Source organism: Tursiops truncatus, chromosome 19 (genome assembly GCF_011762595.2).
Source record: "Tursiops truncatus isolate mTurTru1 chromosome 19, mTurTru1.mat.Y, whole genome shotgun sequence".
Taxonomy (NCBI): Eukaryota; Metazoa; Chordata; class Mammalia; order Artiodactyla; family Delphinidae; genus Tursiops; species Tursiops truncatus.
Window position 1 is genome coordinate 52011174 of NC_047052.1, and position 22149 is coordinate 52033322.

The 22149-nt window shown below is 49.1% G+C and overlaps 1 protein-coding gene across 2 annotated transcripts in view; it reads left to right on the plus strand.

Annotated features, from left to right (window-relative positions):
* MYH14 (myosin heavy chain 14) overlaps positions 1–22149 on the plus strand; it is an 89510-nt gene that overhangs the window by 54103 nt on the left and 13258 nt on the right. For both annotated transcript variants that reach the window (XM_033845522.2, XM_033845523.2), the window contains 11 exons: positions 881–1004; positions 1588–1759; positions 3694–3906; positions 4483–4627; positions 5284–5490; positions 9870–9974; positions 10067–10219; positions 11450–11698; positions 16317–16529; positions 18885–19097; positions 20268–20429. In XM_033845522.2, coding sequence (XP_033701413.1) covers positions 881–1004; positions 1588–1759; positions 3694–3906; positions 4483–4627; positions 5284–5490; positions 9870–9974; positions 10067–10219; positions 11450–11698; positions 16317–16529; positions 18885–19097; positions 20268–20429 — 1956 coding nt within the window. The remainder of the gene's footprint in view (positions 1–880; positions 1005–1587; positions 1760–3693; positions 3907–4482; positions 4628–5283; positions 5491–9869; positions 9975–10066; positions 10220–11449; positions 11699–16316; positions 16530–18884; positions 19098–20267; positions 20430–22149) is intronic.

The following is a 22149-nucleotide window of genomic DNA, read 5'->3' on the forward strand; positions in this document are numbered from 1 at the left end:
CTAGATGAGTCACCCCAGGAAATCAACATAACCACACATCATGAACTAATTATAAACTGTCAGAAAAGAACAGAAAACCATGGAAGTGGGGTGGCCTGACTTGTGCTAGGGGTAGTCAGGGCAGGCTTCCTGGAGGCGATGGTGCCTGAGTTGAGAGCTCAAGGATGCACAGTTTTTTGCAACATTCCTTGGATGCAGTGGCTCCTCTCTTCTACTCTGTTCTATTTGTTCTTTTTTGAGGTAGTGCTGACCCACTGCCTTGATTTCCAAAACCACTGACAGGTTGAAAAGTGCTGCTCAAAAATAAATTAAAAAATAAAATAATAAATAAAAATAATAAACAGAAAGAAAAAAGAAAAGAGCTGCTCCAGGCCAGTGCTTCTCAAACTCCACCGTGCCCAGGAATTATATGGAGAACTTGTTAAAATGCAGATTCTGATTCAGCACGTCTCGGGTGGAACCTGAGATTCCATTCCTTGCAAGCTCCCGTTTGGTGCTGATGCTGCTGGTCCATGAGCTGGACCTGTAGTAGTCACAAGGCTCCAGAACTCACCCATAAATGCAGCACATGTGCAAAGATGTTCACTGCAGTGTTGTTTATAATAGCAATTGATTTGAATCAACCTCAGTATCCATCTGTGGGCCAATGGGTTAATGAATGGGAGTGTCCTTCAAATAGTGGGAGTCTCCACAGTTAACAGGCGTGAACCCGGTGGGGGTGGGACGGGTCCCTAGACCCTAAAGAATGCAAAAGGAGGGAAGGGGGTGGGAACGGGAAAGGTCAGGGAAGGATGGAGATAAGCAGAAAGGCAGATGAGAATGATATCAAAGATGAGGGTCGGGCCCCTGACGCCCCACCCCCACCTCCTACCACCCTCAGGAGCGGAAGCTGCTGGAGGAGCGTCTGGCCGAGTTCTCATCCCAGGCAGCTGAGGAGGAGGAGAAAGTCAAGAGCCTCAATAAGCTTCGACTCAAATACGAGGCCACGATTGCAGACATGGAGGGTGAGCACCTGCCCCTCAGTGGGGGCCCGTGCACACTCCAGCGGGGTCAGGGGGTACCTCGGGTGACCCTCATGTGCTGTGGGGCCTCAGTGGTCATATCTGTTAAATGGGGGCAGGAAAGAAGACTCGGGACAGGTTAGGTGTCCTCCCAGCTCTTAAGTTGTTTCTGTCTCTCTCCATCCAATTCTCTCACTCTCTCCTAAGTGTCTTGGGTCACTCTCTCAATCTGACGGTCCCACTGGCTGTTTCAGACACTTTTTTTTTTGTCTCTGTCCCTTGCTGTGGACTCAGAAGCAGAAACAGAAGGGAGAGAGCACAGGAGGAGGCCGGGGAGGCAGGGAGGAAAGGGCAGGGCAGAGAGAGCCAGCAAGCAGGAGCAGGGGCTGTCCCTGGGGGGCGGAGGGGAGAAGGCATCTGGGGGTCTGGGGACCAGTGGACGATCCCAGGGATGGGGAAGCTGGGAAAGAGCGGGAGGGGTGGAAAGAGACGCTGAGCTCAGCCTGACTGCGGGGCCGTGGGTCTCCCTGGGTGTGTGGGTCTGGCTCCCTTGTGCATGCCCCACCCCCCCACCTCCCGCCTCCAGATCGCCTCCGGAAGGAGGAGAAGAGCCGCCAGGAGCTGGAGAAGCTGAAGCGGCGGCTGGACGTGGAGGGCTCAGAGCTGCAGGAGCAGATGGTGGAACAGCAGCAGCGGGCGGAGGAGCTGCGGGCCCAGCTGGGCCGCAAGGAGGAGGAGCTGCAGGTCGCCTTGGCCAGGTGCGGGGTGGGCCGGGTGGGGTGCACAGCACGGGGGCGCCCCCTGCCAGCGTTGGGGGCGCCCGGCGAGACCCTCCCGCAGGTACAGAGCTCGGCCGAGCCGCTCAGCAGCCGTGCACACCCACTCTGAGCCTCCGTGTCCCCTTCTGTAAGATGGACACAGTTCCAAGCCCACCTGGTTAAGGGAAAACTGAAACCGGGCCCTACGTGTCTGGTGACTTACACAGTTTCTTGCACAGAGGCAAGGAAATGCTATTTCTTCTTCTCCCACAACCCCATCCTCTCAAAACCAAACAGCCCAGAATCCGCTGTGATTGGATAGGTGGTCTGGCCATCTTAGGAATCATAATCATCATACTTACAGTCATTCACAGTTATTGAGCACTTACTGTGTCCCAGATACGATGCGCAGTGTTTCAAATGCTTTTCACCCACTGCGCTCCATGCGACCTGAGGTGCCCTTGTGTACGGGCGCAGCTTGATTTCAGAGAGGCTACAATGTGGGGAAAACATGCATCTGAGAATCGATGGGACACGGGGTTGGTGGAGGGGGGGTTAAGAACACGCACCCTCCAGCCTGACTTCTGGGTTCAAATCCTGGCTCCTCCCCTTTTTGGCCATGTGACCTCACCTGGGTGACATCACCTCTCGAGCCTCAGTTTCTCTATCTGGAAAAAGGGCATGATTATAGAAACTCTCCTAGGATTAGTGTAGGGATTAAATGAGAAAGGGCTGAGAACTTGCTTGGCACACCCTAAGCCCTCATTAGATGCTGCGTGTGTCTGTTCCTACCTGCCGTTATTGCCGTTGTTATTTTTTTCCGTTTTCTTTTGTATTGAGGTGAAATTCACATAACAAAATTAACCATTTTAGGGAGTTCCCTGGTGGTCTAGCGATTAGGACTCCGTGCTTTCACTACCGTGCTTTCACTGAGATCCTGCAAGATGCGTGGCACAGCCAAAAAGAAAAAAAACTTAACCATTTTAAAGCATACAGTTCAGTGGCATTGGGTATGTTTGCGATGTGCAACCACTACCTCTATTCAGAACATTTTCGTCACCTCAAAAAAAAAATCCCATTAAGCAGTCACTTCCAGTTTCCCCTCTCCCCTCAACCCCTGGCAACCACCAATTCGCTTTCTGTCCACATAGGATTTGGCATTTCTTACTCTTTCAGGTCAGTGGAATCATATAACATGTAGCCTTCGGCGCTACATTGCCATCCTCGCGGTAGCCCTGTGAAGGGGGGCAGTCACGCTTTCTCACAGACCAGCAGCCTGCAGTTCAGAGAAGCTGTCACTTGCCAGGGCAGGTGGCCAAGCAGGGCACCTGTGCATCTCCCTGAACCATTCTTACAGGGTTTTTTTGTTTGTTTGTTTCTTCTTTTCTTTTCCTTTCTTTTTTTTTTTTTTTTTGGCCGCTGCCGCACGGCTTGTGAAATCTTAGTTCCCAGACCAGGGATCGAACCCACACCCCCCTGCAGTGGAAGTGCAGAGTCCTAACCCCTGGACCACCTCCCTGAGCCATTTAACCCAGAGTCCACGCTGCTGCTCCATTCAGCTTCTCTTTGCAAGAGGTCGATCCCATAGGGGTTATGAGGAGGGACTCTGGGGTCAGCCCCCCACTGACCGTGTGACCAGGGCAAGTACTTTCCCGCTCTGGGCCCCAGTTTCCTCATCTGGCATGAACGTTACACAAAATGATAAAGTGCTCTCAAGTGGCAGGAACTTAATGAGTGTCCCTGTGATTACTGGTGGTGTCATCCCCATTTTACAGCTAAGAAAGCTGAGGCTCTGAGTACTGGAGACACATGCCCAAGGGCAGAGCTGGGCTTTTAACCGGGGACTGGCCGTGTCTGGCCCCTCCAACCCCTAGAAATCATCCCCACCCCCTGCCTGCCCCTATACCAACCCCCTGGTCCTCGTCCACCCCCAGGGCAGAGGATGAGGGCGGGGCCCGGGCCCAGCTGCTCAAATCCCTGCGGGAAGCACAAGCGGGGCTGGCCGAGGCTCAGGAGGACCTGGAGGCTGAGCGCGCAGCCAGGGCCAAGGCAGAGAAGCAGCGCCGGGACCTGGGTGAGGAGCTGGAGGCGCTGCGGAGCGAGCTGGAGGACACGCTGGACTCCACCAACGCGCAGCAGGAGCTCCGGTGAGGCTGGGTGGCCTGCAGCTGGCACAGGCGGGGCACATGGGGGCTGGGGGCGGGGCAGGGAAAAGGATGTGGGTCCAAGCTCTCCATCTACACAGTTGTTTAGTCGTTCAACAGTTGTTTATTGGACACTGGCTCTGGGCCCAGCGTGGGCCACGCTGGGGACAGAGATGAGTCAAGACTCGGGCATTGCCCTCAGGAACTCCCAGTCCAGGGGTAGGCAGACTCGGGCAAAGACAGACACAGTGCAGAGCAAAGTGAGCTTTAATGGAGTACGACAGGGCATCGTGGATGATCAGAGAGGGCCCTTGTATCACTCTATGGGAGGGAGTCCAAAAAGACTTCTTTGAGAAGGGGCCTTTTGAATAGGGTTTCGAAAGATGCGTAGGAGCTCACCCTTAAGGCCACCCTTCTTCTGCAGCATCACTGCCCAGATCCCTTGGGGAATGTAGAGTGAGGTCCCCATCCTTGGAGGGAAAGAATAAAAGGAGGCACAACCAGCAGTCAGGGGCTCCCTCAAAGTCCCAGCCTTCCTCTATTCTGAAATTCTGTTCCCTTCCCCTTCCCCAATAAAAGGTCCAAGAGAGAACAGGAGGTGACAGAGTTGAAGAAGGCTCTGGAGGAGGAAACGCGCGTTCATGAGGTGGCGGTGCAGGAGCTGCGGCAGCGCCATGGCCAGGCACTGGGAGAGCTGGCAGAGCAGCTGGAGCAAGCCCGGAGGGTGGGTTGAGGTGGGGGAGGAGTGTCTGGGGAGCCATGGGGAGGGGAAGCAGGATGCTGGGTTGGAGGAGGTACCTCTGGCTGGTTCTAGGCCAGCCCATTCTTCTCCTCACGTATCCATGTCCCTGGTCCATCTTGCATTCAGCAGATGTTAATTGAATGTGTAGTATATTCCCGGGTTGGTACTGGGGGCCCCAGCTGTGAGCCAAGCAACCAATACCCACTTCCGTCGTGGAGCTCACGTTGTAGCAGGCAAGGCAGAGAGTAAACGATCTAAACACATTCATAATATATAGCGGGGTCATAAGAGCTACGGGAAGATGATGAACAGGAAAGGGGTTTCAGAGTGCTAACGGCCAGGCGGGGGCGTGTTGTGATTTGAAATAGAGGCCTTGGAGAGATTCAGTGAAAAGATGACATCTGAGTAAAAAACTGAGGGGGGTGATGGGTGAGCCATCCTGGCATCACAGGGAAACATGTTCCAGGCAGAGGGAACAGCCACTGCAAAGGCCCTGAGGCAGGAATGTGCCTGGGTCTTTAAGGAACAGTGAGGAGTTCCAGAGGGAATAGGCAGTACAAAGGACTTGGGGCGTTCGTGTGCCTGGTCTGGTAGAGAAAGGGAATCATAAAATCATTGCTGTCTCTCTCCCCCACCAGAGCAAAGGTACATGGGAGAAGACCCGGTTGGCTCTGGAGGCTGAAGTGTCTGAGCTACGGACGGAGCTAAGCAACCTGCAGACCGCGCGTCAGGAGGGTGAGCAACGGAGGCGTCGCCTGGAGTCACAGTTGCAGGAGGTGCAGGGCCGGGCTGGCGATGGGGAGCGGGCACGAGCAGAGGCTGCTGAGAAGCTGCAGCGAGCCCAGGTGAGTGGGGCGGCTAGGTAGGGGGTGGTCTCTGCTGTGTGGCTTTGGGTGAGATGCCTGCCCTCTCTGGACTTCAGTTTGGTCCACATCAACCCTACTGTCCTTTCCAACCTTTCCAACATAATCACACATTAGTAGCTAGTATTTGGTGAGTGATTACTATGCTCCAAGCATCCTGGGTATTTTGCCAAAGGCTCCTCCTAATGCTTTTTTGAGGGAAGTGCTAGTATTATTCCCATTTTACACACAAGGAAACTGAGGCCCAGGGAGGTGAAGTTGATTGTCTTGGGTCTCTCAGAGCCAAAGCGTGAACCCAGGCATGACTGATCCTGTATCTCTTAACCCTGCCACAGCGCCCACCCTCCACCCTCTTATCTTCTGGTCTTAAATAATCCATGGTCTGATTAGAAAAACCCAGCGTGAATACTTGGACCTGTGTCAGGACAATATCATACTATGACTGTTAGAAAAAATGTGGGTTTTTAAATTTTTATTATGTTTTTTAACTAAGCGACCAATACCTGTTTATTACCGGGAATACAAAGAAGCAGAAACAGGGTAAGAATGACTTTTAATTCCCCAACCCCAAGGCGGGGAAAACACTGTTACCGTTTTCAATTTCAGGATTAAAAGAGTGTATAGTTAAGGTGAAAGGTCAGTCGATATAACAAAGAGACTCCAGAATTCATCAGCTTGAATAAAAGACATGTGTCTTCCGTCTCAGGAAATAGGCTCAGAGTAAGCAGTGGAGGCTGGCGGGACACTTATGCTCCCTGAGGTCACTCCATTATCCCTGAGGGCATTGACCTCACCTTCAGAGTTAAATCTGGATTGTGGGCACCTGTGTGCTCCAGCTTAGGAAGGGGAAAAGAGGATGGGATGGAATTTGCATATATCACTTTGCTTGCATTCCATTGGCCATAACATAATCACATGACCACAGCTAGCTGCAAAGGAGACTGGGAAATATAGTTTCTAGCTGGCAGCCATGGGCCTACCTAGCAGCCTGTCACAGTGGGACCAGGGGAGAAGGGATTTGGGGGGACAGCTAGGGGCTGCCCCCATGGAATTAAGCTATGTAGTGCTCATTCTCCTAAGCACTTTACGTATTACAGAAATAAAAGTGACACCAAGAGTAGAGTCTGGTGGCTGATAGCAGGAGTTCTAGGTTGCACTGGTCAGTAGAACTTTCTTCCGTGATGGAAATGTTCTGTAACTGCACTACCCACCTGGCATGTGAGGAGTACAACTGAGGAGCTGGATTTTCATTTTATTTAATTTTAATTACTTTAAAGTTAAATAGCCACCTAAGGCTAGTGGCTACCATATTGGACAGGGCAGCTCTAGAGCCATTCTGCCTGGGCTAAAATCTCAGTTCCACCACTTGTAGCTGTGTGATCTTAGGCAAATTGCCTAACCTCTCTGTGCCTCGGCTTCCCTTTATGTAAACTTAGACTAATAATAGTATCTACCTCATAGGGTCGGTGTGTGAATCCAGCGAGCCTAAACTTGGAAAGCTTTTAGAATAGTTCCTGGGCTCTCAGTAGGCTCTCAAAAATTGTCAGATGTACCTATATATTGAGCACAGGTATATGCCAGGCACTGAGCTAGTCACTTTACGTTCATTATTTCATTGACTCTTCAAAGCAGCCCTGGGAGGTAGGTCCTGTTATCATCCCCATTTCACAGATGAGAAAAACTGAGCACCAAAAAGATAGGAATCAGGCACTTCCCTGGTGGTCCAGTGGTTAAGACTCCATGATCCCAATGCAGGGGGCCCGGGTTTAATCCCTGGTCAGGGAACTAGATCCCGCATGCATTCCTCAACTAAAAGATCCCTCATGCCACAGCGAAGATCCTGCGTGCCATAACTAAGACCTGGCACAGCCAAATAAATAAGTAAATAATTTTTTTTTTTTTAAAAGATAGGAATCACTTGCCCAGGTCACACAGCCAGGAGGTACCAAGGTCAGCTCAAAATATCATTTTCAGAAGTTCAAAGCATGACTGTCATACAAAGACATAATAAGCCCATGTCAAAGATTTATTTAAAGCATTAATGAACCATAAAAAAGAATGAAATAATGCCATTTCCAGCAACATGGATGGACCTAGAGATTATCATACTAAGTGAAGTAGGTCAGACAAAGACAAATATCATATGATATCGTTTATATGTGGAATCTAAAAAAATGATACAAATGAACTTATTTACAAAACAGAAACAGACTCACAGACATAGAAAACAAACTTATGGTTACCAAAGGGGAAAGTTGCAGGGGAGGGGTAAATTAGGAATTTGGGAGGAATATATACACAGTAATATATATAAAATACATGAACTACAAGGACCTACTGTATAACACCGGGAACTATACTCAATATTTTGTAATAACCTATATGAGAAAAGAATCTGAAAAAGAATATGTGTATAATGTATGTATAACTGAATCACTTAGCTGTACCCCTGAAACTAACACAACATTGTAAATCAATTATACCTCAATAAAAACATAAATATTAAAAAAAAAAGCATTAATGAGGGATCCAGCAGAATGTCAAAGATGTTCAAGGAGAGAAACAACAACAAATTGGTGTGTGTGTAGTCAGCAAAAGAGAGAATGCCAGAACGAAATGGCGCAGTCAGAGACAAAACCGGTTAATGTCCCAAAGGGCAATCAAATGTAAGCTTTATAGAAGTGTAGTTGATTTACAATGTGTTAGTTTCAAGTGTACAACAAAGTGATTGATTGATTGATTGATTGATTTTTGGCCGCGTTGGGTCTTCGTTGCTGCACGCATGCTTTCTCTAGTTGCTGTGAGCGGGGGCTACTCTTCGTTGCGGTGCGCAGGCTTCTCATTGCGGTGGCTTCTCTTGTTGCGGAGCACGAGCTCTAGGCACGCAGGCTTCAGTAGTTGTGGCGCACAGGCTCAGTAGTTGTGGCTCGCGGGCTCTAGAGCACAGGCTCAGTAGTTGTAGTGCACAGGCTTAGTTGCTCTGCGGCATGTGGGATCTTCCCGGACCAGGGCTCGAACCCATGTCCCCTGCGTTGGCAGGTGTTAACCACTGCGCCACCAGGGAAGTCCCAGTCCTGTCCTTTCTAAAGGATGCCTGACCACTGCCTTTTCTTATTTCCAAGTTTTCAGATAAATTTTCTTACCAGCCAGAATTTGAACCCAACCTTGTTTGTTAAGTGAACCTCAAAAAGGTAGAGAAGAAATTTCAGGGTAATACACATGTGCTGGAGGCACTCACCCAACAAACATTTTCTGAGCACCTACTGTGTGCCAGGCCCTGTTTTGAGCCCTGAGGACACAGCAGGGAACAAAGCAGATGAGGTCCTACCCCATGGAGGCAACAGTCCAGGGGGGAGAAAGTGGTAAGCTGCTGCCCAATTCCTACAGCGAAGGAACGTGAGACCAGGAGCTGCACCCAGGATCATTGTGGTGGTGATTTGCATGCCAGGGGAACAGCTCTATTGTAATATAACTCACATACCGTATAATTCACCCATTTAAAATGTACAATTTGAGACTTCCCTGGTGGTCCAGTGGTAAGACTCTGTGCTCCCAATGCAGGCGGCCTGGGTTTGACCCCTGGTCAGGGAACTAGATCCCACATGCCACAACTAAGAGCCCACATGCCACAACTAACACCCAGCACAGCCAAAATAAATAAATGAATATTTTAAAAAATAATAAAATAAAATGTACAATTCAATCGTTTTTAGTATATTCATAGAGTTGTACAGTCATCACCGTAACCTAATTTTAGGACATTTTCATCAGCCCAGAAAGAAATCCTGTACTGTGCAGCCATCATCCCCCAGTCCCACCCCCTGCCCCGGCAACCACTAATCCCCTTCTTTTGTCTCTCTAGACTTCCTATTCTGGGCATTTCATAGAAATGGAATCATACAGTGTTTGTCCTTTTGTGTCTGGCTTCTTTCATTTAGCATAATGTTTTCAAGGTTCATCCGTGTTGTAGCATGTGTCAGTACTTCATTCCTTTTCATGGCCAAATAATATTCCATTGTCTGGATAGACCACATTTTGTTTATCCAATCATCCGTGGATGGACATTTGGGTTATTTCTGCTTTTCAGCAATTGCGAATAATGCTGTCGTGAACACCCCTGTACAAGTTTTTGCCTAGACTTCTTTTCATTTCTCCTGGGTACACACCTAGGAGTGGAATTGCTGGGCTGTATGGAAACTCTGCATTGAACCATTTTAAGGAGCTGCTAGACTGGTTTCCATGGCAGCTGCACCTTCCATGCTGGTGCATCCTCACCAGCAGTGGTGGTAGGGATTAGAGGCAGAGAAGCAGAGGGGTTGGCTGGCTGGAAGCCGCCATTAGAAGATGTCCCTTCCCTGCAGGCTGAACTCGAGATTGTGTCTGGAGCACTGAGCGAGGCCGAGTCCAAAGCCATCAGGCTGAGCAAGGAGCTGACCAGCATGGAGGCCCAGCTCCACGACGCCCAGGTGATCGCAGCCCACCTCTCACCACCGGGCTCCCCCCAGGCCTCCCCACGCTCCTGCCCACACGTAACATCCATTCTCCCATCCATCTTCAGGAGCTGCTGCAGGAGGAGACCAGAGCGAAGCTGACCCTGGGGTCCCGGGCCCGAGCCCTGGAGGCGGAGGCGGCAGGGCTGCGGGAGCAGCTGGATGAGGAGGCAGCTGCCAGGGAGCGGGCGGGCCGTGAGCTGCAGGCTGCGCAGGCCCAGGTGAACAGCCCCGCAGGGAGATCTCAAAGGGATGCCCAGTCTCCCAACCTGTTCCTCCTGGGTTCCCCTGCTCCGGGGTGGCCCCGTTGCCCAGCATATCATAGGCCAGACCCTTTCAAGCCATACCCGCCTCTGTCTCTCCCGCAGCCCCAGAGCCTGTAGGTGCAGACCCCCATCCCTCCTGTCCCCAACTCTCTGTTTCATTCCCTACTCTCTGTCCCCACAGCCCCAGTCACCTGGATCCTCATCTCAGCCTCCCTTCAAACCTCCCTGCCCCTAGTCTCTCCCCTTCCAGCTCATACTTCACATGGTCTTTCTACACCCTGAGTTGACCCTGCCCTTCCCTAGCTCACAGACCTCCCGTGGCTCCCCAGCTCCCCCCAGACAAAACCCATGCCTCTCAGCTGGGTGTCAGAGGCCCTGCACTCTCTGGGCCTTCCTTCATGTTTAGCTGTATTCATCTCTCATCTCTTTTTTCACTTCTCTTGGGAGCACCCTTTTCATTTTTCAGGACTTAGCATCAGCCTCTCCTGTTCTGGGAAAACCCTGACCATTCGGCTCTGGGCTCCCACAACCCTTCTTTCTCCTTTGTCCCCACTCCACTCACCCTGGCTGGAACTGTCTTTGCCCATGAGTCCCCCCATCAGACTGGGAGCACCTTGAAAGTGGGACCCCATCAGAGTTAGCTCTGGATCCCCAGCATAGGCCAACATAGAGCCTGACATATAGGAGACCTTGAGAAATGCCTGTTGAATGAATGAGTGATGAATGTATGCTTGCAAATATCCTTCTTTAACTGGAAAACTCCTATGCATACTTCAAGATCCATCACAAATGCCCCCTCCTCCAGGAATTCTCTCTTGAATGTTCTAAATAGATTTTTGAACCCCTCCTGTGGACTCCCATGGGTCTCATATTTCTTTTACCTTAGCCTCCATCACCCTGGCTGTGATGTTCAGTCTCCCCCACCAGACTGGGGGTTCCCCAGGACAGAGCCTGGGTCTGATCCATCTTCTGGGCCCTGGTGGGAACCATTTTAATCTCCTGGAGGAGCTGGGGCTCATGGAACTCACAACCTCATCCCTACTCATGAGGCAGAAGTGCCCAATGAAGTGAATTATTTCCCCCTTCAGGTCTCAGTCTCCTCATCTGGGAAATGGGGCCCCACCAACTCACACCTGGATCACAGCCATGAGTGACACCCTCCCTCTCTCTCCTCCCCAACCCCAGCTCTCAGAGTGGCGGCGGCGCCAGGAAGAAGAGGCGGGGGCACTGGAGGCAGGGGAGGAGGCACGGCGCCGGGCCACCCGAGAGGTTGAGGCCCTGACCCAGCGCCTGGCAGAAAAGACAGAAGTGGTGGAGAGGCTGGAGCGGGGCCGCCGGCGGCTGCAGCAAGAGCTGGACGATGCCACGGTGGACCTGGAACAGCAGCGGCAGCTTGTGAGCGCGCTGGAGAAGAAGCAGCGCAAGTTCGACCAGGTGAGGCACCTCGGGTTACCCAGCTGGGAAATGGGGATGCTGATCCACGCTGCCCATGGTCATCGTGAGCAATCAGTAACATGTGATGTCACAGCTCAGCTGTGAACTTGGGAGGACCTTAGGGCCAGATGCCTCTTCCCTCTGAGCCTCTGTAAAATAGGACACCCATCCATCCTGGCTTATGTCTCTTGCCCCAAAATAATTACTGGTGGTACCCACTTTTACTCCCAAAAGAGTCCTGAAGGTACACCAGAAGGTAGTAGGAAGATGAAATGAAATAACACTCCTTGCTTCTCCTGCTGACTCCTGTGGACCTCAGGCAAACTGCTTGTCCCATTTCAGCCTCAGTTTGCCCATCTAGGAGATGGGGATAATGTTAAGCAGCTGGCAATCTGAGGATGGAATAAAGTTCTCAGAACCCCAGAGCATTAAGATCAGGCAACCCTGAGGTTCAAATCTCAGCTGAGCCCCTTTCTGGCTGTGTGGCTTGGGCAAATTGCCCGACCTCTCTGTGCCTCAATTTCTTCATCTGCAAAATGTGAGAGTCCTTATTTTGCCTTCACTTTTGAAAGGTATTTTCACTGACTGTTGAATTCCAGGTAAACGGTTTTATTCTTTCCACACTTCAAAGAGATCATTCCATGATCTGTGGCCTCCATTGTTTCAGATGAAGAGTTAGTGGTCACTCAAAGCATTGTTTCCCTGCCGGTAGTGTGATGTGGTTTTCTGGCTGGTTTAAATTTTTTCTCTTTCTCTTTGGTTTTTAGCAGTTTGACTATGATATCCAGCTGTGGGGTTTTGTATTTATCTTTGCCAGGCTTCCTATATCTTTGGGGTGGTGTTTTTGATCAGATGTGGAAATCTTCAGCCATTATTTCTTCAGATATTCTTCTGCCCCATTCTCTCTCTTTCCTCTTCTTCTCAGACTTCAAATACATGTGTGTTTGACTGCTTAATACCATTCCATAGATCATCAAACATTTTTTAAATGTTTTTAAAAAAATTTTTGTATCTCCTAGAGTTCTATATAAATTATTTTTATATAAATCTCATTTTTTTTTTTTTTTTTTTTTTTTTTTTTGCGGTACGTGGGCCTCTCACTGTTGTGGCCTCTCCCGTTGTGGAGCACAGGCTCCAGACGCGCAGGCCCAGCGGCCATGGCTCACGGGCCCAGCCGCTCCACAGCATGTGGGATCCTCCCGGACCAGGGCATGAACCCGTGTCCCCTGCATCGGCAGGCGGACTCTCAACCACTGTGCCACCAGGGAAGCCCTAAATCTCATTTTTGACTGGCTTCTTTCACTTGGAAGAATTACTTTGAGATTCATCCATTTTTTAAATAAATTTATTTATTTTATTTATTATTTTTGGCTGTGTTTGTTCATTGCTGCACGTGGGCTTTCTCTAGTTGCGGCGGGCGGGGGCTACTCTTTGTTGCGGTGCAGTGGCTTCTCTTGTTGCGGAGCACGGGCTCTAGGCGCGTGGGCTTCAGTAGTTGTGGCACGTGGGTTCAGTAGTTGTGGCTCACGGGCTCTAGAGCACAGGCTCAGTAGTTGTGGCACACGGGCTTAATTGCTCCACGTCATGTGGGATCTTCCTGGACCAGGGCTTGAATCCATGTCCCCTGCATTGGCAGGCGGGTTCTTAACCACTGTGCCACCAGGGAAGTCCCTCATCCATGTTTTTGCATGCATCAATAATTCATTCCTCTTTTTTTTTTAAACTACTGATTATTATTCCTTTATAGACCACATTTTGAAAAGCACTATACTGTTGATGAACATTTGAGTTGCAGTTTCTAGTTTTTGACTGTCATGAATAAAAGTTTAACCTTTCCAATAGATGTAGTGGTTCTACTTCACATTTCCCTAATAAACGATGTTGAGCATCTTTTTATATGCTCATTTACCATCCATACCTATTCTTTGGTGAAGTCCCTGTTCAAATCTTTTGCCTTTTTTTTTAAAAAAAAAAGGATTGTTTCTTTTCTTATCATTGAATTTCGAAAGTTCTTTATATATTCTGAATATGAGTTCTTTATCAGATATATTGCTTGGCAAATATTTTCATCCAGTCTGTGGCTTGTCTTTTCATTCTCTTAGTAGAGACTTTCAAAGAGCAGAAGTTTTTGTTTTGATGAAGTCCAATGTTTTAATTTTTTATTCTGTGGATTATGCTTTTGGTGTTGTGTCTGAGAAATCTTTGTCTAACTTAGGGTCATAATGGTTTCCTTCTATGAGTTTTTTTCTAAAAGTTGTCTAGTTATAGGTTTTACCTTTAGGTCTATGATCCATTTTTCTTTTAATTTTCTATGATCCATTTTGAGTTAATTTTTATATATGGTGCTATCATAGCTCCAAGTTAATTTTATATGTATCTGGATATCTAGTTGTTCAAACACTATTTGTTGAAAAGACTCTCTCCACTGACTTGCTTTGCATAGATATTGAAAATCAGATAGCATTAGTTCTCCAATTTTTTCTTCTTTTTCTAAGTTATTTTACCTCTTCTTGGTCCTTTGCATTCCCATGTGTATTCAGTATTTTACAATCAATTTGTCAATTTCTACAGCAAAAAAAAATCTCCTTGGTTTGAGATTGTTTTGAATCTATAGATCAGTTTGGGAAAAATTGATGTCTTCATGATATTGAGTTTTCTGGCCCAGGAACATGATACATATATCCATTTATTTAGATCTTCTTTAATTTAATCTCAGAAATGTTTTATACTTTTCAGTGCCCATCTTTCACATCTTTGTCCAATTTATTTCCACATATTTCATTTTTGATGCTATTTTAAATATTATTTTTATTTAATTTCTGATTGCTAGAATATGGAAGTGTAATCAATTTTGTTTATTGATCTTGTATCCTACGATCTAGCTAAACTCACATTTTGGTGCTAGTAGGTGTTTTATAGGTTCCATTGGATTTTCTACGATTATGTTTTCTGTGATTAAAGACAATTTTACTTCTTCCTCTCCTTTTTTTTTTAACCTTTCCTCTGGGACTCCAAATACATGTATGTTTGATTGCTTGATACTGTCTCACAGGTTATTAAAGCTCTGCTAATTTTTTTTTACAATATTTTTTCTTTGCTCTGTTAGATCATCTCTATTGACCTGTTTTCAAGTTTACTGATTCTTCTGATGTGTGTCCATTCTGCTCTCAATTTCATCCAGTGACCTTTTTATTTCAGATATTGTATTTTGAAGTTCTGGCATTTTTCTTTGGTTCTGTGTTACAGTTTCAAATCCCTCCTGCAATAACCCTGCCTCTTCACCCATTGTATCCATCTTGTCCTGAAACTTACTTAACACAGTCAAAGTGCTTGTGTGATAATCCCATTATCTAGGTCATCTGTGGGTCTGTTTCCATGGACTGATTTTTCTCTTGACTGTGAGTCCCATTCTCTTCCTTTTTTGCATGTCTTGTAGGTTTCATTGTCAATTGCTGTGTCTTAAAAAACAGTGAGGGTTGAAGTACATTTAAAAAATTTATGTATTTTTTTCCTGCCATTACCCCAAGAGGAAGAAAGGAACACTTATTTCCTCAGTTGTTTATCTAGAATGAGGGGCTGATCAGTTGACCCATTTAAGAGGTTTTTTTTTCAACTCAGAATTTCCTTTAACTTTTAAAAATTGAGGTATAGTTGATTTACAATGTTGTGTTAGTTTCAGGTGTACAGCAAAGTGATTCAGATATATGTGTGTGTGTGTATATATATATGTATATGTGTGTGTGTGTGTGTGTGTATATATATATATATATATATATATATATATACACACGCACATATACACATTCTTTTTCAGATAATTTTCCATTTAGGTTATTACAAGATATTGAGTATAGTTCCCTGTGCTGTACAGTAGGTCCTTGTTGGTTAACTATTTTATACATAATAGCATGTATCTGTTAATCCCAAATTCCAAATTTATCCCTCCCCCCTTTTCCCCTTTAGTAACTGTAAGTTTGTTTTCTATGTCTGTGGATCTGCTTCTGTTTTGTAAATAAGTTCATTTGTATCATTTTTTTAGATTCCACATATAAACAATATCATATGATATTTGTCTTTGTCTGACTTGTTTCACTTAGTGGGATCATCTCTAGGTCCATCCATGTTGCTGCCAGTGGCATTATTTCATTCTTTTTTGTGGCTGAGTAATATTCCATTGCATATATGTACCACCTCTTCTTTATCCATTCATCTGTCAATGGACATTATGTTGCTTCCATGTCTCAGCTGTTGTGAACAGTGCTGCTATGAACATAGGGTTGCATGGATCTTTTCATATAGTAGTTTTCTCTGGATATATGCCCAGGAGTGGGATTGCAGGATCATATGGTGACTCTGTTTGTAGTTTTTTAAGGACCCTCCATACTGTTCTCCATAGTGGCTGCACCAGTTTACATTCCCACCAACCGTGTGGTCCATTGAAGAGTTGGGCTGCTTTGGGACATGGTTGCGACTTTAATCCCTCTACCTCCCTCTTGTATCTCTGCCTCTGTCTGTCTGTCTGTCTGTCTCTGCCCTTGGCTGCCCTGTCTTCCCCATCCCCCTGTACATTCCTTTCAGCTAACCTGTCTCCCCCACCCCATCTCCCTCACCCCGGAAGCTCCTGGCGGAGGAGAAGGCAGCCGTCCTTCGGGCGGTGGAGGAGCGTGAGCGGGTCGAGGCGGAGGGCCGGGAGCGTGAGGCCCGGGCGCTGTCACTGACGCGGGCGCTGGAGGAGGAGCAGGAGGCGCGGGAGGAGCTGGAGCGGCAGAACCGGGCACTGCGGGCCGAGCTGGAGGCACTGCTCAGCAGCAAGGATGACGTCGGCAAGAGCGTGAGCAGCCCCCCGTCCGGGGACACACACGTGGCAACACAAGCACCCGTGACGCTGGGGCGCACATACACACGTGTGTGCTTTCCCATACGCAGGGTGAAGGGAACCAGCGTGAAAGCCCCACTTTCACGTACCAGACGTACGTGTTCATGCACACGCGCAGAACGGGAGGAGAATCTTCTGCCAAGCAGACGCGTGCACACAACACACACAGAAAGTAAGGAGAGCCAGTCGTCACCATGCATGTTCACGGGCACAGAACAGGAGGAGAATCTTCCAGCAAACATATATGTTCACACACTGAACATGAGAGCTGCTTACAGAACATACGTATTCACCTGTGTGTTCATGGAATGTGAGGCGAATCTTCCATTAAGCACGCTTGCTCGTGTACACACAGAGCATGAGAACCACTCATCTTGTGTGTATGTGACTCAGAGAGAAAGAAAAAAGAAAATGAAGAAAATTTACCACAACATACAGCCTGAGACGCACTCCACAAACATGCGGATGTGCACGCGCGTGCACACACAACACACACATATATGCACATACACACATATACACGCACCACGTACACACATAGCGCACACACCACACGCACGTTATACACATGCATACATACATACCACACACACACCACACATATACCCCCCTCACACACACACACACACACACACACACACACACACACACACACACACTGTGAAGACACCCCGCCTTGCCACCCCCCAACTCCACTGAGCACACACAGGCTCCCCTACCAGGTCTCTATCTTCCCCCAACTCATACATCCCTCCAGGGCCTGTGCGGGGGTCTCCCAGGCCAGTTCCCCATCCCCCCTCACCCAGCCAGTATCCCAGCCTCCCAGGCTTCTGAAAGGTCTGAGACACCCTCCACACCATCCTTTCTTCATGTGCGCAATAAATATATTTGTGGAGCATCTAGCAGAACAGGCCCAGGGCCACAAGCCACCCTGGCTAATGACGGGAGGCACTGATGGAAGGCGTGTTTAGTTGGGTCCCTGGGCAGACACAGTCCCAGCATCCTTCCTTATTGCCAGGGGTGCAGTGGCTGAGCGCTTTATTTTCTCCGCATGCTCTGGCATTAATCCAATGGAGCCAGGCCTGGAAAGAACCTCCATCCCCATGACACACCCTTGGCCTGCAGCCCCAAGGATAATCCAACTCATGCTCAAACTGCTAAGGTCTGTCCTTTGGGAAAAGTGTTAAGTTATATATAGTGACTCCAAAGGCCTTGGTGGGAAGTAGGATGTTGTTGGGAGAAGTTTGAGTCCTTCAAGTCAACCAAGTTGATTGGCAGGTGCCAAATAAAAGGGGGACCAGTTGGACCCTTCTAAGCACTGAAAGTAGATACTGTCACTGACCAGCATTCTCATGAGGGGAATTAGGCAGGGGTGATAAGCAGATATAGTCCCTGCCCCGTGGAGCACACAGGCCAATGTGGGAGGTGGGTGTTGCCCAAAAAGACACGTAAGCACATAGTAAAGGACCACTGTGACGAGGGCTGCGTCAGAGAGCGACTCAGTGCCAGGAGCATGGGTAACAGGGAGGCCCTGACAGGCCAGGGGATGCCTCTCTGAGGAGGTGACAATTAAGGAGAGGCCGTGGGGCGGTGTCTTTGAGAATTCATAAGCCCAGGTCTGCTTTCACAGGGTATGTGGGGTTTTCATTTACACCTCCCTGAAAGGTCTGTAAAGCCCCATGCTGAGAAAAAAATAGTAGTCGCTAGTGGGTTGGTAATATCCTCGGGAGTCTGGCAGGAACCAACACTGCTAACTCTGGAGCTACGTGCCTTCAGCACATTTCCACACGGGATTCCTGAAGGTGAAGCCACAACGAAGTGAGCTCACAAACCAATCACAAGACCAGGAATTCCCTGGGCGTCCAGTGGTTAGGACTCTGAGCTTTCACTGTCAGGGCCCCGGTTCAATACCCAGTCGGGGAACTAAGATCACACAAGCTGTGCAGGTCCTGGCCAAAAAAAAAAGATCACAACACCTACGAGGAAATAATCCACCATGAGTGAGGGTCAGCCGACCTCACAAACACTGGAATTGGATTCTCAGGAGCTTCAGAGAATAGAATTACGGTGCATAGGTTATTAATAAAATATGTTCTAGGATGATCCAGAATGAGACACACAGTAAGTAGGTGCTCAGGAAATGTTGAACGTGTGAATGAATGAGCAAACTAGGATGGGCACGTCAACTTGCTGCCTCCCCCTCGTCTGTCAAAACTTCCCGCCCCTCTAGCCTAGGATAGATCTCGGGTCCTGGCCTCCCCATTCCTCGGTGCCCCAGGTGCCCCCGTGCTAACTCTCCCTCCCCTCCAGGTACACGAGCTGGAGCGAGCCCGCCGGGTGGCCGAACAGGCAGCCAACGACCTGCGGACACAAGTGACGGAGCTGGAGGATGAGCTGACGGCGGCGGAGGATGCCAAGCTGCGCCTGGAAGTGACCGTGCAGGCCCTCAAGGCGCAGCACGAGCGGGACCTGCAGGGCCGAGACGAGGCTGGTGAGGAGAGGCGGCGGCAGCTGGCCAAGCAGGTACAGGCAGGGCGCCTGTCCAGCGGGGGATGCCCTGGTGCTCACAGGCAGCAAGAGAGGCCGGAAGTCTCACCCACCCACCTTCTACTCCGTGTTTCTACCCAAGTCCCTCCTGCTAGCCAGCCAGCCTCCTGTTTCCCAACCCACTCACCCATCATGACCCGTGAACCCACACGCACATCCTGTTGACCCATTCAGACACCCTCCATCCGCCAAAACCCTCCACCCAGCTACCACCCCATCTACTGAGCCACCCGGCCGCCCATACACAGCCTCCCCAGCAACCAGCACTTCTACATAACCAACTCTGCATCTGACTTCCCCTCCATGCACCCAACACCCGCTTCCAATCAACCTCCTGTCCCCAGCCCAGTCACTCCACTATCTAGCCCTCCACACCCACAACCTACCCAGGCACTCATCTACTCATTCATTGACCAGCTCATCTGCACCCTGCTTCATCCACGACCTTCCTCCCGTATTCATTTACTCCTTCACCTGCTTCCTCATTCATTCCATCTCTTTCTCTCTGTCTCTGCACCATTCATTCATTCAGTATTCATTCAGTGGAGGAATTTCCTGTGGTCTACAGTGGGCAAGGCTCTCCGCTAGGTGATGTGTGCTGAGCCTGGGAGGGGGGGGTCAGCTCTGAGTGTCAGACCCCTCTGGGGCCATGTGGGCAGCAGACTGGAGCGGGGGAGACTGGAGCTGGGAGGCCCTGAGAGAGATGAAGACGTGATCCAAGGCAGGGGGTTGGGGGTGTCTCTGGGTGTTTTTTTGATCTCGCCTGGATCCACTGATCCAGCCATGGGCTCATCCAAAACTTAGTCCTGGGGGCACTGGGGAGCCGCAGGAGGGCCATGAGCAGGGGAGGGGCAGTGTCAGCTCTGATCGTAGAAGGACCCTTCTGGAGCCATCGGGAATGGGCTGGCGGGGGAAAGATGGGAGCAGAGAGGAAGCTGGGGCAAGGGGGGAGGGTGAGACCTGAGCTGGGGCTGTGGGGTTGGAGAGGATGATGGGGTTTGGTGGTGGAGAGAGGCAAGGGGCAGGAGGAACGGGGCTGGAGGCCTGGGCCAGGGCTGGAGGGTAGACATCTATGTCACTAGCATGTAGAGGGAACCTGGGCCTCCCGTCCCCTGAGCCCACCCCTCCCGGCCTCCCCCGTCCCAGCTGAGGGATGCAGAGGTGGAACGCGACGAGGAACGCAAGCAGCGTGCTCTGGCCGTGGCCGCCCGCAAGAAGCTGGAGGCCGAGCTGGAGGAGCTGAAGGCCCAGACCGCGGCCAGCGGACAGGGCAAGGAGGAGGCCGTGAAGCAGCTTCGCAAGATGCAGGTAAGGGGTGGAGCTTAAGCTTCGGACCAGGGAGGGCCCCACCTCCCTCCGGCTCCAAAACCAACTGGGGCCCCGCCCTCTCGATCCCAGGAGCTGCACCCAGCGTAGGCAACAGCTTTGTAAACATCCATGCCCCAAAGGCTCATTGGGTTCTTTTCCTGTTTTTTACTTCCTTTATTTAAAATGCATAATGTGTAAGTGCAGTTTCCTCATTGTATTTCATTTTTGAAGTGGAAATACCTTAGGGTTCCCCCCCAGCCCCATTATGAAATTTATACATGATTGTTTAAAAAGAATTTTTTTGGATGATGATGTGTCAAGGTAGGTTCATCATTGATACCTACCATCAAGGTAGGTCCCACTCTGGTGGGGAATGTTAATAATGGGGGAGACTGTGCATGTGTGAGGGTAGGGGCTGTGTGGGAAATCTCTGTACCTTCTGCCCAAAACTGCTGGGAACCTAAAACTGCTCTAAAAAGTAAAGTCTATTTTTTAATATAAATTTATTTATTTATTTGGCTGCATTGGGTCTTAGTTGCTGCGCCCGGGCTTTCTCTAGTTGCCGCAAGCGGGGGCTGCTCTTCATTGCGGTACATGGGCTTCTCATTGCGGTGGCTTCTCTCGTTGGGGAGCATGGGCTCTAGGCACGCGGGCTCAGTAGTTGTGGCACGCGGGCTCTAGAGCGCAGGCTCAGTAGTTGTGGCTCATGGGCTTAGTTGTTCCTCAGCATGTGGGATCTTCCCGGACCAGGGCTCGAACCCGTGTGCCCTGCATTGGCAGGCAGATTCTTATGACTGCACCACCAGGGAAGTCTCCATTTTTGTTTTTTTTAAGTATAGACCTGGCCTGTCCAATACAGAGGGTACCAGCCCCATGTGGCCACTGGGCATCTAAAATGTGGCAGGGGAAAAAAGAAAAAGGGAATTCCCTGGCGGTCCAGCGGTTAGGACTCTGCTCTCACTGCTGCGGGCCCAGGTTCCATCTCTGGTTGGGGAACTAAGATCCCACAAGCTACCTGGCGAGGCCAAAAAAAAAGGTGGGTGGGTCCAAAATCCAAGTTACATGCTAGATTCAGAAGACTTCATAAAGTAAAACATCTTAATAATTTTCACATTGATTATAAATGGAAATAATAATATTTTGGATATATTAGGCTACATAAAATATAGTATTCAAACTAGTTTTACCTATTTCCTTTTACCTTTTTAATGTAGTTACTAGAAAATGTTAAAGAACGTAGGTCCTTGCAGTGTATTTCTGTTGGGCAGCACTGATGTATGAAGATTCCTCCCAAAAAGTGAAAATTATAAACCATGTCATCACTGAGCAAAAACCCCTACACTGAAAACCTATTATTATCAAGCAGATAATAATAATATCAGTAACAGTGATGGTAGTTATCCTTCTACTACCAGGCCTGCCCGCTGTCCTCACTATATCAACAAGCACTCGCTACACCATTGTAAAGATAGGGTGGGGATTTTTTTTTTTAACGGCGATGGACATTTCGTTTGTGTTTTATTTTTCTTTATTTTAAGCACCTTTGAGGAGACAAACCCTTTTACCGGCATCCCTACACACTCAATAATGTGACCAGGTAGCTTGGGACTTTCCTAGCTGTCCAGTGGTTTCGACTCCGCGCTTCCACGGCAGGGGGCGCGGATTCGATCCCTGGTCTAAGAACTAAGATTCCGCGTGCCACCTGGCGCGGCCAATCAAT